Source organism: Cervus elaphus, chromosome 7, assembly GCF_910594005.1.
Source record: "Cervus elaphus chromosome 7, mCerEla1.1, whole genome shotgun sequence".
In the NCBI taxonomy this organism is placed as follows: domain Eukaryota; kingdom Metazoa; phylum Chordata; class Mammalia; order Artiodactyla; family Cervidae; genus Cervus; species Cervus elaphus.
Genome location: NC_057821.1, coordinates 37475390 through 37493516, shown reverse-complemented (window position 1 = coordinate 37493516; position 18127 = coordinate 37475390). Strand labels below are relative to the sequence as shown.

The following is an 18127-nucleotide window of genomic DNA, read 5'->3' as shown; positions in this document are numbered from 1 at the left end:
CTATGACGGGATTAGAATAATACTGGTTAAAACGTCAGCATGTACTATCCTAAATCAGCTAGTATATGTACTGACTCATTAATCCTTTTATCTGGGAATACTTTCACTATCCTCATTTTATAGAAATGGAAACTGAAGCATCCTAGTACTAAATAAGTAACTTGCCTAAAAGCTTGCAGCTAGTTAGTAGCAGAGCCCCTCAGGGAAGATTTTTCTCCTAGTCACCCATGTTAAAAGATTAGGAATGGATTCCCAAACCTTCTATTCTATCTTTGTCCTAGTGACCCATTTTGGCTTTTCAGCCCTTAGCTAAATGTGTCAGGGATTTTTCTGTTTTCAGTCCAGGTCCTTTAAGAACTTTTTTGTAAATTTATGAAAGCAAATTTAAAGCTGCTGAAAATTCTTTTAACTTTATTTGAAGATGTCATACTGTTTCTCCCTAAATTTCCTCTTTCAGTATGAAGAGAATGACTCCTTGTTGTCATAAATCAGTAGTTGGGAAATAAGTTCAAGTTTTCTTCCTTCTAGTCCTTCGTGAAAGCAGGCTCTGAACATAACTCCCTTTTAACCTTAACTTTACCTTTTATTATCTTTGCCTTTTCTCCTCTATTTGACCATATTTAACTCTTGGGCTATGCTCTGTCAGAGCGTGGCTAAGGACTTCTTAGAATAAAGTATATTATGGAGAATTCCGTAACTGTCTATCTTCAGACAGATAATTTTTGCTTGGGTGTTATTTTTTCACTTTTAAGAGGGTTGTTGTGGGTATAATTCGGATGCCATCCAGTATGCACCCAATGTAAGTGTGTGTTTGAAGATTTTTAGTATATGTATACATTTGTGCAACCGTCATCAGAACTCAGTTTTAAAACACTTTAGTTATGACAAAGATTCTCTTAATGACTACTTGGAGTGAATCCCTGCTCCCAGCCCCAGGCACCCACTGATCTGTTTTCTGTCTCTTTTGCTTTCTGTCTCTGTTTGCTTCTTGAAGAAATTTCACACAAGTGGAAACAATAAGTAATCCTTTGTCTCCCTTCTTTTACTTAGGAATGTTTTCAAGGTTCATCCATGTTGGTGCATGTATCATTAATTGGTTCTCTTTTATTTGTAAATTTTCATTGTATGCATATCCATTTGTTTATTCATTCACCAGCTGATAGACATTTGGACTGTTTCCAGGTTGGAACCATTATGAAGAAAGCTACTGTAAAAATCTACGTACAAGTCTTTGTGTGTGGACGTATGTTTTAATTTCTCTTGGTGCATAACTAGAAATAGACTTTCCTAGTAACACTAAGTGTGTTTCTAGCTTTTAAACAATTGCCAAACCATTTTCCAAAGTGTGTCACGTTAAATTCCCACCTGCAGTGGGTTAAGGGTGTAAGTTTCTCAATATGCACACTGATGTCTGCCGTTTTCCAGTGTCTTTTCAGTATAGCCATTCTCCTGGGTATGTGTCATCTTACACAGTTTTACCTTGGGTTGTCCAAATTACTAATGATGTTGGACAATTTTTTAATGCACTTTTTTGTACTGTCTGTGTATCTTCTTTAGTGAAGTGTTAAAAACCCTTTGCCCGGTGTGCAGTTGTGTTGTCTTCCTGTGTGGATGAGCCAAAAGAGTTCTTAATATATTTTGTGTACAAACTGTACAAATCTTTTTATCAGATATATGATTTGTAAAGCTCTTCCCAGTCTGTAGCTTCTCTTTTTTGTTTTCTTAACAGTGTGTTTTTCAGTCAGTTTATCCAGCTTTTCTTCATAGATTGTGCTTTTGGTATTGGTGTTATAGCTGATAGATCTTTGCCTTACTCAAGTCTCAAAAAGTTTCTTCTGGAAATTTAGTAATTCTAGCTCTTAGATCTATATCTATGATTCATATAGAAGTACTTTTTATGTATAATGCAAGATAAGGGTCTAATAAGTTCTTTTTTTTTTTTTCTTTTTTGGCGTATGGTATGCAATTGCTCCAGCACCATTTACCAAAAACACTGTCTCTTGCCCTTGTTGAATTTCGTTGGCTGTTTTGTTGAAAATGAACTGTAAATTTATGGGTGTATTTTTGGGCTCTCTGTGTTGTTTCTCTCACTGGTCTGTCCTTATACTGCTACCATGCTGTCTTGATTACTGTAGCTTTTGTAGTAGGTCTTTAAGTTGGGTTTATCCATTCCACTAACTTTGTTCCTTTTCAAAATTGTTTGGCTATCTTAAGTCCTTTGCATTTTCATGTAAATTTTAGAATCAGCTTGCTGATGTTTTCTATGGAAAAACATGCTGAAATATTTTGATGGTGGTTGCATTGAATCTTCCGTCAATTTGAAGAGACCACCCATCTCAACAACAGTAAAATCTTCCAATCCATGAAAATGATATTTTTCAGTTTATTTAACTATTCTTTAATATTGCAGCAAATTTTAAGAAACTCTCTATAAGTTATCTGTTTTTATGCTCAAATGTTTTCTTAAGTATTTTTACGCTAATGTGAATGAAATTCTTTTCTTAATTTAATTTTCTCATTATTCATTTAATATGTAAAACTACAATTGATTTTTGTATGTTAATCTTTAGCATTAGTGAACTCATTTTTTCTAGTAGACTCATTAGATTCCTTGAATTTTCTACATATGAGATTATGTCACTTGCCCCCAAAAAAACCTTTTCCTTTTCAATCTATATGGTTTTAATTTCTTTCTCTTGCTTTCCTTCCCTGAATATATGTTCTGCTCCACTGAAATGCTGAATTGAAGAAGAACAGAATTCTTTGCCTTGTTGCTGTTCTTAATGGAACAGCATTTAGTATTCTACCAATAAATATGATAATAGCTCTAGACCTTTATCAGGTTGCAGTAGTTTCCTTCTGTTCTTTCTTTGCTGAGAATTTTTATCATGAATCGGGGTTGGTTTTGTAAACTGAGTTTTCTGCACGTACTAAGATCACCATGGGGTTTTTATCCTTTTTTCTTTTCATATGGCTTATTTTGTTAATATTTGCGTGTCATACCAACCCTTGCATTTCTGATTAAAAACATAGTCATGATATAGAATGCTTTTTATGTATTTCAGTACTCGGTTTGCTTATATTTTGTTAAGGATTTTTGTCTCTGAGTTCATGAGGATTATTGGTCTGAAAATATTAATATTTCCATCTCTTTCTCTGTTTTTTCATATAGGCTCCATTTGCTGGACTTGTAAAATGAGTTTATTTCTCATCTGTTTTTGAAATCATGTCTAGGAATTCCTGATTATCCAGTGGTTAGAACTCAATGCTCTCACTGCCACGGCTCCAGGTTTGATCCCTGGTCAGGAAACTAAGATGTGGCATGCCAACTGGCCAGAAAAAAAAAAAAAGAAAGAAAGAATCTCTGTAGAATTGGTTGTATTCCCTCTTAAATATAAAGTCATCTGGACTGGGTTGTTTTGTGTTGTTTTCTTTGACAATATTTTAACTTACAGGTTGGATTTTTGTAGTAGATAAAAGGCTGTCCAGATTTTCCTGTCTTTTTCAGTCCATTTTTATAACTCACATCTTTAAAAGAATTTGCCCATTTCATCTAAGTGTTTAGTTTCTTGATACAAAATTGTTTATAATACTCCCTTAGTGAAAGTGAAAGTTAGTGAAAGTTAAGTCACTCAGTCGTGTCTGATTTTTTGCGACCCCCGTGGACTGTAGCCCACCAGGCTCCTCCGTCCATGGGATTCTCCAGGCAAGACTACCAGAGTGGATTGCCATTTCCTTCTCCAGGGGATCTTCCCGACTCAGGGATCGAACCCAGGTCTCCTGCACTGCAGGCAGACGCTTTAACCTCTGAGGCACCAGGGAAGCCCATGATATTCCCTTAGTATCCTTTGAATATTGATAGCATCTATAGTGCTGTCTCCTTCATCATGCCTGAAGTTGGTTATTTGTGTTTTATCTTCTCAGTCTACTACTAGTTTAGTAATTTTATTATTTTTAAAGATACACCCTTACTTTTGTTGTTTTTTTCTATTTTTTTGTTTCCTTCTATTACCTTTATTAGTTTATTTGTCTTACTTTGGGCTTGATTTGCTCCTTTTTAAACCTCTTAAGATGGAAGGTTAGATTATCGTTTACCTCTTTCTAACACATTTAAATTTATTAATTTCTTTCTAAGCACTCCTTTAGCTGCATCCCATATATTTAGATATGTTATATTTTTATTTTCATTCTAGATTTTTTTTCTCTTTCTACTTCTAAGTTAGTGTTTCCTGAAAGTGTGGACTGATCGTCCTAAAATGAATCTCCATAAGACGAAAAAATAATTCTTTTAATCATGTATTTTGTTTATGCTTAATAATTTTAATAGGTCTGATCCTTTTTCTAATCCTTTTTACCACTTTGATAAATAGCATGTGTGTTAGTCTTACTTTTTTCACATGTGGAATTTGAAGCTCATAATTTATTGAGACGTAAAGAATGATATAGAATCATCCTTCTTATACTTTTGCTAATAAAACACCAAATTACAAGTGAAAATATTGAAGTGAATTAAAGCACCACATTTTTTGTAGCATTTCAGATATAGTATGGAGTGTATATTTGTACATATTTTCAGTCAGTCTAAATAATAAGTATTTTAAAATATTTGGAGTTTTCTTAAATGCTGGCCTACCTACTACATAGGTAGTATTCTCTTCACATGTCCCTGACTGATTTCTCAGAACTAATCATAAGATCAGAGCAGAGGCATAGTTTGAAATGTTCTCATTAATTCCATTCCCAAGTTATTTAATGAACCTTTTTTCAAGTGAATAACTAGCGTAAGTTGGGAAAAATACATCAAAATTTCTCTTACTTAAGCTAATTGAACATTTTCATCATTCTTTCAGAATTAATACTATATGAAAATGTAAATACAGAAGGTCTTCTAGATTTTAAAAAGGCTTAACAGCGCGTAATTATATTTATTAGACTCACAGTTTCAATAAATTTGTGGAAATGGTCATTTAAAAATATTAGTATTTTAAAACTCATACTGTCTCAAAAAGCAGCATTTACTCACAATTAGCATTAAATATTTGCATTAATATTCTGTTTTACGCCCCTTAAAATTTCCTAACAGACTCTGAAATCATATGCAATTAATTTAGAATTTGGTCCACTTCAAACTTGTTTGATTTTTCTCATGTACTGAAGAGAATTATTTACTAAGCAATTAACAGTGTAAATATCAGATTTTTTATTTTTGGTTCACCTAAGGAGCCCAGTTATTTTGAAAAACCTAAGTAGAATGATTTGCATATACAAAATCAATGTATAGATGAGTTTCAACATTAAGGTGTAGTCTCTAGTTTGAAACATTTTATGGGTAGTCAGTTTATGTTGTTACATACGTTGAAACTTAAATTGCATTTGCTTTTAAGTACTAACTTAGGTCTTTCACTAATTCATAGTGTCCTACCCTCACCTCTGTTATTGGTCAGCTTTTTTGTAGATTATCAAATGTATTTATGCATTGAATACCCTCTTCCTTAACATTTATGACAACTACTGTAAAGCTTTGTCTTTCCTTTTTGGCTATGGACTTGAAGGCCAAAGTAAGCAGGTGTTGCATCATACTGAACTGAATTACACGGGATCAAGAAGGATGCTGGGTGAGGGGGGAGGAGCAGTAAGGTACTTTCCTTTGGGAATGCCCCACAGTCTAGTGCCAAGTTCATTCCAATTCATAGCCTAGGACAATAGCCAATTGTCTTTGTCACTGCAGTGTTTCACAGGCAATTTCTCAGATTTTTTTCCCTCTAATTTCCTAGGGAGATGGACTCGTCTCTGTCAGTTCTGCTGTGATCTATTACTTTTATTTTTAGTTGTGGATTTCTTTTGTTCAGAAGTAGTTTTATGTCAACTGTAAAAAAAATTGCTAATTGAAGTTATTGACATAATTTTATTTCACATGCTTTAGTAAGTCTAGAAAACCATCTTTTTATTTACAACTTACTATTAAAGCATATGTTTTTTATGATATTTAAAAATAAATTTTATAATTACCCTTAAAAGAAAAAATATTTTTATGTCACAATAAAAATTAAAAAAAATTTTTTTTCCAAATAAGCTATTTCATTTTTCTCTGCACATTTTGTCTCTTTTTCTGTCTAGCAGCGCATAGAAAAGTTCCAGACGTTGGAACTTTTACTAATTAAAGTTCAGCCAAATTAATAGCTGGGTGAGACTAAGCAGAAAGCAAGAAACATTTTTAAAAACGAATTTGTCCTTCTTTCACACAATATTGTAGCATACTTATGGAGAAACTCAATAGCCAAAGAGAAATGACTGCCAAGAGGCTAACGTGAAATTTTTAAAACTTTCAAAATAAAATGAACACCCTAAAAACATAAAAAGTTAGGGGGGCCCATGTAAAAAAGTTTGCATCAGAGTAAATCTGGAAATCTCATCAGCATCTTGCTGGTTAAAAAAAAAAAAAAAAGAACAACACAGCATTCTGATGGCTATTACTTTTTATTTTGGAGTACTATGCACAGCCACACTATTGGTCAGTTGTGTGGATTAAGATGTTCAGAGATGCTAAGACAATAACAACAAAATTTCCCTGCCACTCTTTTTGATGAAGTTTTTGAAAGAATACTCCAGCAGAGTTAAGGAGAACAGAATAGTCAAGTATTAGGAAGACATAGGATCCAGGAAAAAAAAGGTGATTGAAAAGACCAAGGAGCCATATTCAAGAATGAGAGCTGGTCCATTATGAAAGCAACTCATGCTTCAAGAAAGTTAGGAATGGCATTTCCAGAGAGAAAAATGGAACCGGTGAATTATATGGTACTTTGAGAATTTAGAAAATAATGTTGGATTTTGACAGAACTGATGGATCTGGAAAACATTTAATTAAGTATATAGAATATTAAACATTTTTTTAAAAATTAGGCAGTTATTAATTCTACAAAAAATTAAATGTGCAAAAGAAACCCTATTGATAGTATACCAGTTGACTGTAGAGTGAACACTATCTTAGCAATTATACCAATGGAAATACCATTAATACTGTTAATTTAACTATAAGTTGAGCACTGATTATGTTGGGAAGAGAAGGATATAGTAATTTAAAGAGCTAAATCCTTGTTGAAGTCAACAAATGCTGCCTAACAATCAGTAAATCTAGAAATAGCAGAATAAGCATCAGTAATAAAATGTAAAAGAAAAGAAAAACATCTGAATTATTAAAAAAAATATAGGTACTTTTGGGGAATGGTAGGGGGCCATGTTTTTTATAAAATTTTGCTATTTAGGGAATTTTAAAACTCTTTGCAAACGTCCCTTTCCTAAAAATAAAATTTACTTTTTAAAGGAATAATGGTATTTAAAATGTCAAGGAAGTAGAATAATTATGGATTGTAGTCAACTTTGTACATTTTTGTCTCATTATTTTCTAGAGTTCCTGGAATAACTATTGCTACAGATATCATCTGTGGTTTTCCTGGAGAAACAGACCAAGATTTTCAAGAAACAGTGAAACTTGTTGAAGAGTACAAATTTCCAAGTCTCTTTATTAACCAGTTTTACCCAAGATCAGGAACTCCTGCTGCAAAAATGGAACAAGTTCCAGCACAAGTGGTAAGACACTTTTCTTGTAAGATATTAAATTTAGCCAGAAGCTATAACAATGCAGCTGTGTTGCCAACCTTCACACAGCCAGCTCATGGTTTGACCCTTAAGTTACAAATTATGGAGTGTTTGTTCCCAGTTGGGGTCAGGGGCAGGGAGACCTTAGTATACTAAATGACCTTAGGTGACTAAAATGTTACCTTTTTTTTTTTTTTTCCCTCTTGGGGAATGAGGGTCAGATAACACTGGGAAAATTTTTTTAAACTTATATTTAGTACTAACTATATTTACAAGATAAGTCCTTGGATGTTTGAAAAGAAGGCAAAATTTAAATATCTGTGAGTGAAGGAGGCTTCCCTGCTTCATAAGAGCTGCTTTTCAGAATGTGTTGCTTACTGGGGAGTCCCCTGGTTTTTCTCCCTTTCCATAGGATAGATTTGATGCTGTCTTTCTATTTTGGATGTGGTATTGCTTTCATAATGAACCTCAATTTCATCCTTACATGTTCATTGATATATTAGAATAAGATGACATGAAATAAATGTGAAAGAGCTTGAGATCCAGGAAAGGCAAACTGTTTCCCAGAATGCCCCAGAAATTAATAGCCTCACACAATTTCTCACACAATAGGCCAATTTCAGTTAAATTCATTGGCTCAAGATGAAAAAATATTAGTAAGCCTTAAGAGGAAGTAGAATTTTTTCAATGAAAATTTTCTGCTTTGTTTTTGATAACTAAAACAAATTGTGTGCTACCATTAATTTTTCATAAACATAAAAAGAAATCAAATGAACCTTGCTTTTTATATCTAAATTAATTATTTTTATTGACACATAATATGCATACAACAAAATTACCTCCTTCCAGCATGTGGTTTTTTGAATTTTGATAAATGCATTCACTACTGTAACTGCACCTACCATCAAAATACGAAACAGTTCCATCAGATCCCCTCAAATTCCCTTTTACTTTTTTGTAGTCATCTACTCTCTCCATCCCCAGCTCCTGGCAACTACTGTTCTGTTGTCCTTAAATAGTCTAATTCATTCTTTTTTAAATTTCTTAAATTAAAAAAAAGGTTTTGAACTATGAAATACATGCAGAAAAATGTGTTTCTAGATGTTTTCTGTTCGCCTCTTTTCTGGTTTCTTGCTGTTTGTGGTAGCGAGGAGCGAGGTGAACAGCAGCAGGGGCATTTTTGGTCCCCACAAAAGTAAAGCTGCTGTCCACCCATGGGGCTGCTGGAAATGCAGGCTCTGAAGCCCCACCCCACCGCAGACCTCCCCAGTCAGTCTTCCTCTCCAAGTGATTTGTGTGTACATTAAAATTGTGGTCTTGGAGAAGACTGTTGAGAGTCCTTTGGACTGCAAGGAGATCCAACCAGTCAATCCTAAAGGAAATCAGTCCTGAATATTCATTGGAAAGACTGATGCTGAAGCTGAAACTCCAATACTTTGGCCACCTGATGCCAAGAACTGACTCATTGGAAAAGACCCTGATGCTGGGAAAGATGGAGGGCGGGAGGAGAAGGGGATGACGGAGGATGAGATGGTTGGATGGCATCACTGATCCAATGGACATGAGTTTGAGTAAACGCCAGGAGTTGGTGATGGACAGGGAGGCCTGGCGTGCTGCAGTCCATAGAGTCGCAAAGAGTCAGATACGCCTGAGCGACTTAACTGAACTGATCCTAGTTTACCATTACTTTACTCTACATATGGACATCACCAGATGGTCAACACTGAAATCAGACTGATTATATTCTGTGCAGCCAAAGATGGAGAAGCTCTATACAGTCAGCAAAAACAAGACCAGAAGCTGACTGTGGCTCAGATCATGAACTCCTTATTGCCAGATTCAGACTTAAACTGAAGAAAGTAGGGAAAACCACTAGACCATTCAGGTATGACCTAAATCAAATCCCTTATGACTATACAGTGGAAGTAGGAAATAGATTTAAGGGACTAGATCTGATAGACAGAGTGCCTGATGAACTATGGACGGAGGTTCGTGACATTGTACAGGAGACAGGGATCAAGACCATCCCCAGGAAAAGAAATGCAAAAAGGCAAAATGGTTGTCTGAGGAGGCCTTACAAATAGCTGTGAAAAGAAGAGAGGCGAAAAGCAAAGGAGGAAAGGAAAGATATTCCCACTTGAATGCAGAGTTCCAAAGAATAGCCAGGAGAGATAAGAAAGCCTTCCTCAGCGATCAATGCAAAGAAAGAGAGGAAAACAACAGAATGGGAAAGACTAGAGATCTCTTCAATAAAATTATAGATATCAAGGGAACAAAGATGGCAAAGATGGGTTCAATAAAGGACGGAAATGGTATGGACCTAACAGAAGCAGAAAATATTAAGAAGAGGTGGCAAGAATACATAGAAGAACTATACAAAAAAGATCTTCATGACCCAGATAATCACAATGCTGTGATCACTGACCTAGAGCCAGACATCCTGGAATGTGAAGTCAAGTGGGCCTTAGAAAGCATCACTACGAACAAAGCTAGTGGAGGTGATGGAATTCCAGTTGAGCTATTTCAAATCCTGAAAGACGATGCTATTAAAGTGCTGCACTCAATATGCCAGCAAATTTGGAAAACTCAGCTGTGGCCACAGGACTGGAAAAGGTCCGTTTTCATTCCAATCCCAAAGAAAGGCAATGCCAAAGAATGCTCAAACTACCGCACAGTTGCACTCATCTCACACGCTAGTAAAGTAATGCTCAAAATTCTCCAAGCCAGGCTTCAGCAATATGTGAATTTCAAATCACTAGTGTGATATCACTCAACATGAAATTGGAAAGAGAAACACATAATCAACTCTTGTGAACTGGTAAAAAGCCTGAGCAAACCAAAATTCTGTGGTGGTTACCAGGGCCTTTTCTTTATGGCAGGTTTTCAACTTTTAATTTTTGTCTCTGCAAGCTCATGAAAACCCTTAAGGCTCTGCATAGTTACTCAGCCTCCTAGCTTTTACTTGTCTTCTCAGGCTCCCATCCACTGCTTACAAGTTGATAAATACCCAGAGGGGAAAAGTAGATTCAATATTGAGCTTTTCTCTAGGATTTTAATTCCTCAGGTTCTCACTGCCTTGATAGCTTTTTGATGTTGAAACAGTACATATTATAAATTTTATTCACCTTTTCTAACTTTTGTTGGCAAGATCACTGGTCTGATACAAGCTGGTTTGCCTTAGCCAGAAGCAGAACTCTGCATAAAATCAGCTTTCAGATGCTTTTTATTTTGTTCTTTCATCTTTTACACATAACCCCTTAGTATCTTCCTTACATTATTAGACTTCAGTCATCCAGCCCGGGCATAGCAGAGCCTTTTTTTTTTTTTAATGACTTTATATATTTTAGAGCAGTTTTAGATTCAAAGCAAAACTGAGTAGGAGGGACATAGAGTTCCCATATAGGCTGCCACATACACATGCAGCTTCTCCTGATACCAGCATCGCACGCCAGAGTGGTATGTTGGTTACATCATTATCACCCAAAGTCAGGAGCTTATATTTCATTTCACTCCACATTCTGTGGGTTTGGGGAAATGTGTACAGACATGTAACTACCATTATAGTATTGTACAAAATAGTTTGATCTTCTATACAAATCCTCTGTGCTCTCCCTTTTCATTGTTCCCCTGCCCCTCAATACCACTGATTATTTTTACTGTCTTCATAATTCTGCCTTTTTGACTGTCATGTAGTCGAGATCCTAGAGTATTGTAGCCTTTTCAGATTGCCTTATTTCACTTAGTAATACACAGTTAAAGTTTCTCCATGTCCTTTTATGACTTAATAGCTCATTTCATTTTAAAACAACAGAAAGTCATTGTCTGACAATTCTGGATACTAAAGCCCAGAGGCAGGCCCCTGCTTCTCTGGACCACACAGGAGAATCCTTCCTTGCCTCTTCCTGGCTTTGGGTGGTTTCCGGATCGTCTTCCATTTGCTCATGGATAATGATCTGCCTTCGTGTTCACGCGGTGTCCCTACATGTCTCTTGCCTTCATGTGGCTGTCTTCCTGTAAGGGCTCCGGTCAGAACAGGCTTGGGACCCACCGCACTTCTCATCTCAACTTCTTACATCTGCAGTAACCCCCTTTTCAAATAAGGTTGTGTTCTGAGGTTAAGGGGTTATGACTTCAACATACAACACAATCCACAGCACTTCTCTAAATTTCTGTAATTATGCTCTAGGTGAAAACTGTAGCCTGAAAGACTTTCATCTTTATAAAATTCAGAATCTTAAATAAAGGGAATTAAGTACTAATGATGAAACTTCAGACTTTCCATCAAAGAGAGGATGTATCATGTGCCTTGAATCTCATTGGTTTTCTTAAATTTATCAGAAATTAACAATTGTCTACTCTAAAGTAGGTACTTTATGAAACTCCTTAGTAACTAGACTTCACTAAAGTAAAACACTGCTACCAAATACTTAGATAGCAAATTCTTCTCTAATTTGTTTCCCATTTCCTTATCTAAAAAATCAGTGATGAAAATAGGCCCTAACCCATACTGAAAGAAAAAATAACAGTTACTTTCAAACAACACTTTTTATCCTGTCTTTAGAATGCCTCTTGGTGAAAATATGTTGTTGCCTTAAATATATTTATTTCCGTTAAAATCAAACTCCCCAAATGTTCTTTCAAAAGGTCAAATTTGCATGTTTATATTTTCTATTTCATTGAGTCTTCATTTATTAGTCTTCATTAATCTTAAGTAATTCTATTAGTAGTTTAAAAATTGGGGCTGAGGTTCTTAGTCTAACTAGAAAAGGTAACTTAAGTTGAAAAAGTCCTTTGATTCTTAGCTATCATTTCCAGACTTTCTTTTTAAGAAAATTTTGATGAAGAATAAATAATGAAACTGTAATGAAGTCTGTGTTTTAAGAGGCCTATGACTTGAAAAAAATAATTTTTAGGTGACAAGACTAGCTTTGGAATGTTCATGTTGGTTTAAAACATTACCTTGTAATATTAAATCCACCTGCTTGCTTGTCTTACATCTTGGAATCTGAGATAGAGATAATGTCTTTCGATCTATGTTAGCATAAAATACTCATAACTCACTCACGTGCAGTTTCTAGTACATTTACCCTAGGGAGAACACTTCTTCCTCATCTCTGAAGAGTGTAGGTGCTTGTTTCTGAGACAGCTGCAGGGCCATCCTTGGGGTAGATGAAGGTAGCTTCGCTGAAACTGTCCCTAGTGGATTTCGCTGAGGGAGTGAAATTTTGCTGGAGGTATTTCAGATCAGGGCGAGGTGACCACTTGGAATAGATGTCAAATAAGAAATGTTCTTAAATCATATGCAGATTTAAGAACAGTGACATATAACTGCTCTCCCAAATCTAGCTGCCTGTGAATTCTTTCAAAAAGCAGAATGGAGAAATAAAGCAGATAGAAAAGAACTTTGTCACTTTCTGTAAATGTTTTTAAAACTTGTCGTTGTTTCTGAATATGATGTAAAAATTTAACAGCTCAATATTTTAGAGAATCTCAAGTTGCCTTAATGGAAGGAATTCTGATATTTTTACCTTGCTTGACAGCATAGTTACATTATTTACACAGTTTCTGATTTTCAAATTAAACTTTTTTCTTTGGGAGGAGAAGGAGAAGTAATTTCCAGAGTTTTTATACTCTAGATTGTTCATTGTATTTTATTCTAAACCAATTTCCAATCATACCCCAAGGCAAGCCCTTTTTCTCATGGTCTTTTTCATTTGATTTATCTTTTCAGAAGGAATATTTTGGGTTTCTTAAGCAATTAATAGCATTTGGTTCCTCCAGTGGGTCTTTTAAGTTTCTTTTTTCTGGACATGTCATATCTCTTTCTCCTTCTATTTTTGATAGAGTTTTTAGCCTGACAATAGTTTTGCTTTTATATATTTCAGTAGATTACTTAGAATCTTTTATGATGACTCTATAGTAACAGTGAGAAGTATCAGCTAGATTTTCATCCATATCGGTGGTTGGGACACCCCACTCCAGTACTCTTGTCTGGAAAATCCCATGGATGGAGGAGCCTGGTAGGCTGCAGTCCATGGGGTCGCGAAGAGTTGGACACGACTGAGCGACTTCACTTTCACTTTTCACTTTTATGCATTGAAGAAGGAAATGGCAACCCACTCCAGTTTTCTCGCCTGGAGAATCCCAGGGACGAGGGAGCCTGGTGGGCTGCCGTCTATGGGGTTGCAGAGTCGGACACGACTGAAGTGACTTAGCAGCAGTAGCAGGTGGTTGGGAATCACCAACCTTGTATGAGTTTTAATACAGATGGTATTCATTTAACAAATGGAGAATCAACTTGAATGGTCTCTAAAGCCCCTTGAAACTCCTAATCGTCTTTGATTCTCTATCATTTGAGTTTAAGGCCACCATTCAAACCAATATTTAGAAAATTTGGGTGCTTTAGTTTCCTAGATCATCCACTTAAATATGTTTTCTGCATTTCCCTGTTCTTTCACCTTTATTATAAATCTGATGACTTTTTGTTTGTGTAATCAGTTAATTAAATGGCTTTTTCTTGCCTATAAACTACTAATAGTAAACATAATAATTAGTTTTTTGTGGGGACTTGAAATGGTAGCAGTAAGACCAACTGTGGTAGAGAAAATAGTTGGCTCCCAAAAATGTCCACAGGCTAATCCTCAAACCTGTGAATGCATTGGCTTATAGAATAAAAAGGGCTTTTAAGATGTGATTAAGTGAAACCATGTGAAATGAGTGGGCTCGGTGTAATCTCAAGACTTCTTCTAAGAGGAAGGCAAGAAGGTTAAACCTAGAGAGAGGAGATGTAAGATCAGAAGCAGAGATCAAGTAATATGCTTTGAAGATCAAGGACAGGACCATGAACTAAGGGATGCACATGGCCTCTAGAAACTGGGAAAGGCCAGGAACAGATCCTCCCCTAGATGTTCCAGAAGGAACACAGCATTGCCAACACCTTGATCTCAGCCCATGAGACCTGTTGTAGGCTTCTCACCTCCGAAACTGGGAAAGAGGTAGCATGAGTGAGACTGTTCATCTTTACTGCCATAGGTGGGCTTTTGTTTTTTAAGGCGATTGCTCCTGATTCCTCTGAGCCTGAATCATTCTCCAAACAATCCCAGCCCGCCCTCAGTGACTCCTCACTGCCCCTGCCTTGCTTTCTGCACTCTGAATCTGTCCTTTTGCCTCCCTGCCTGCCACAGAGCACTGCCTAACTTCTTAAGTCCTGATGTGACGTTAATGAACGAATTCCATTGTCATGTAAATCAGTTCTCATGCAGTCAAGCCCACAGGACTAGACATACGTAGACTGCAGCTCCAGGATGGAGCCATGTTTTGCTCAGGATGGTAAAGGTAAGAAAAAGCACAGATTTTTGTTAGTACCCGAAACCCTTTCATATGACTCTCCTGTTAAATACAAGCCATTGTAAGAAAAAATTAGAGATGGCCATACTTTAGAACTATAAGTTTGTCTTGAAAATCTTAGTATTTCAAGTTTTCTAAGATAACCCAAGTTTAGGACAGTGAAAAGTCGGATATGATTTGAGAGCCTTGAGTTCAGTGATAGCAGTCTGAATTTGTACTTTATAGTGACCTCATAGAAAGTCTTCTTTTTTAACCTTTCTTAGAAAAAAATGCATTTGTTTCTTATGATTTTTTTTAAGATTTGTTGCTTTCATTTTGGCGTTTATTTTTAGTCTGCTTATTTTATGAATTTAGAATTACCAAAATAGTGGGAAGGTATATGGTTATAAGTTTTCTCTCAGATGCTGAATAATTGTGGGTTTTCGGATTGAGAAGGACTGAGTGATTTTGTATTAAATAAAGAGAATATAAATTCTATCCTTTGCAAAGTCATCTTTATTATATTTTAGTCTAACTTTTTTCAGTGATGATTACATGCTTTGTTTCATATAAGTTTCAGAAAAGTTGGAAAGATCTACATAATTCTTTTATGCCTTTTATATGAATTTGATTTATTAAAATTGTAATATTCAATTTGAACTCACTTTTATTACCTTAATAACAATTTTAGAGCTGAGTAGACGCTTCAAAGTAACTTCTAAAGATAAAGAACCTTAGGATCTATCCTGTTTTTTGATCTTATATTATTTTTTCTGTGATAACTATAGTTCATTAATAACTCCATATTATGACCTTCCAAGGGATTTATATGTGTAGTTCCAAGTATTAGAGCTAATGTTAAATGTGTATTTAGGTCAACAGAATATATTTGGCAATTTAATATGACACTCTTTTCTAACTTCTGCCTCTTAGGATCATGTTTATTTCATAATTAAGGACTATCTTTATTTTTGCTACTCATAATAAAATACCTTTAGCGAAGTGGTATGTAATATTAGAAGATATATTGGCAGGGAAAAGAACCTTTGATTGTTTGAATATTAATATGTGCCTGAATCATATAGTCTGTATTTTTCATGTACTTTGTCCCATGTTATTCTTCCAACAATACTTTTAGGTGTTGTTTCATACTTTAGGGGTGAGTTAGGTGAGACTCAGAGAAGTTAAATAAACTCATCCATGGACTTCCCTGATGGCTCAGTGGTAGAGAATGCACCTGCCAGCTCAGGAGATGCAGTTTCAGTCCCTGGGTCAGGAAGATCCCCTGGAGAAGACAGTGACAACCCACTCCACTGTTCTTGCCTGAAGTATCTCATGGACAGAGGAGCCTGGCGGGCTGCAGTCCACGGGGTTACAGAGTACATGACTGAGCATGCACGTACACATAAGTGACATGTCTGAGACTCCATTCTTTCTGACTCTTGGCTCCATACTCTTATAAACAGTAAAATAAGTATTTATCCCACAGATTCAAAATAATTTTAGGAATATTTTTACCAAAAAGTGTTGGTTCCCAAAGTTGTTTTTCTATCATAGCAGTGATTTCTAAAAATTTTTATTTCTTAAAAACGATTTTAAACTGGTAGAAAAGTTGTATACCTCCAGTATAGACTTTACCCAGACTTATCAATTTTTAACATTTCCCTACATTTGCTTTTTCTCAAGAAACAGACATTTAGACATTGGCTTTTCCCTCTAACCTACAATGGAATATAATCTGAGAAAATATACACACACACTCACAAAACTGACATCATGCTGCTTTGCCCCTTAATATTTAGTGTGCATTTCCTAAAAACAGTTTCTTGGTCACAATATTTTTATCAAATTCAGGAAACTTAACAGTGATACAGTGCTTTCTTTAATCTACAGTTCAGATTCCAATTTTGTCAAGGATCCCGACTTTGTCCTTCATAACTGTCATTTTTCTGATATGGGACCTGGTTCAGAATCTTACATTTAAGCTCTTTAGCCCTCTTTAATCAAGATAGTTTCTCAGCTTTTCTTTATATTTCATGGTGTGTCGACACTTTTTAAGAATAATGGCCAGTTATTTTATGGAATGTCCCTCAATTGGGGTGTGAATTTTCCTCCTGTTTAGATTCGTGTCACATATTTGGCCCTGTTTAAGTAAATAAATGATGTTATGTCCTTCTCAGCGTATCATATCCGGAGACACATAATGCCTTTCTGTCCCTTGCTGGTGATCATGCGGTTAAGGTGGAGTCTGATTTTCTCCACTGAATACTTACCTATTTTTAGCAAAAGAATGTTTAATCTCAAGTATTTAATAGGATCATAGACTGGGATAAGAAAAGAAAAGGCCTTGAAAACTCAAAAATTTTAGTGGTTTAATTCACACTTTCAATTTTATGATAGCTTGAACTGCCATACTGATGTAATCAAAACAATTTTTCATTTCTTAGTTTTAATATATTCTAAATCTTTGGATTTTTTCTATCAGTTTTTTAATCCTTAGAGTACAGTTGTTTTAAACAAGCTACTTTTTCTGTCTTTTAATTGAAGTATAGTTGCTTTATAATGTTTTAGGTGTACAGCAGAGTGATTCAGTTTTGTGAATGTGTATATTTGTGTATTTTCTCAGATTATATTCCATTGTAGGGTATTACAAGAAACTGAATATAGTTATGGGTGCTATGCAGCAAATCCTAGTTGTCCATCTGTTTTTTTATTTAATGTAGTGTATATCTGTTAATCCCAAATTCCTAATTTATCCCTCCCCACCCCTGAACATGACACTTTAAATTGAGTGTGCAGTGACAGAGAGGGGAAACTAAAATTGGAAAGGCAGAAAAATTGTTTCATTGACATGCCTGTATATTTACACAGCAAATAAGCACATGTAGAACTTTCATTCTTAAAAATTGTGCATATCAAAAACTTGTGTGGATCAAGAGGAGCTAGGAAAATTCATGGATCTTTAACATTTGGAGGGATTTCATAGGTCATGAGTTAGATATTTCTCTTGAAATACTGTGATAGTTACCAACTCTGTTGGAATATACTCAGTGTCAAAGTTATAACTGTTGGAATAAGAAATATTTTCCATGTATCTTTTATTCCTTTACTGTCTTTCCTCTTGAACTTTATTATCGGTGAAATGAAAAGGTATCCTCTCAAACTACTTTCTGAGTCATTTTAACTTATTATTTTAAGACAAACA

General features: G+C 35.3%; 1 protein-coding gene across 7 annotated transcripts in view; it reads left to right on the top strand.

Moving 5' to 3' along the window:
* CDKAL1 (CDK5 regulatory subunit associated protein 1 like 1) overlaps nt 1-18127 on the top strand; it is a 580103-nt gene that overhangs the window by 431992 nt on the left and 129984 nt on the right. For all 7 annotated transcript variants that reach the window (XM_043908414.1, XM_043908415.1, XM_043908413.1 and 4 more), the window contains one exon: nt 7407-7587. In XM_043908414.1, coding sequence (XP_043764349.1) covers nt 7407-7587 — 181 coding nt within the window. The remainder of the gene's footprint in view (nt 1-7406; nt 7588-18127) is intronic.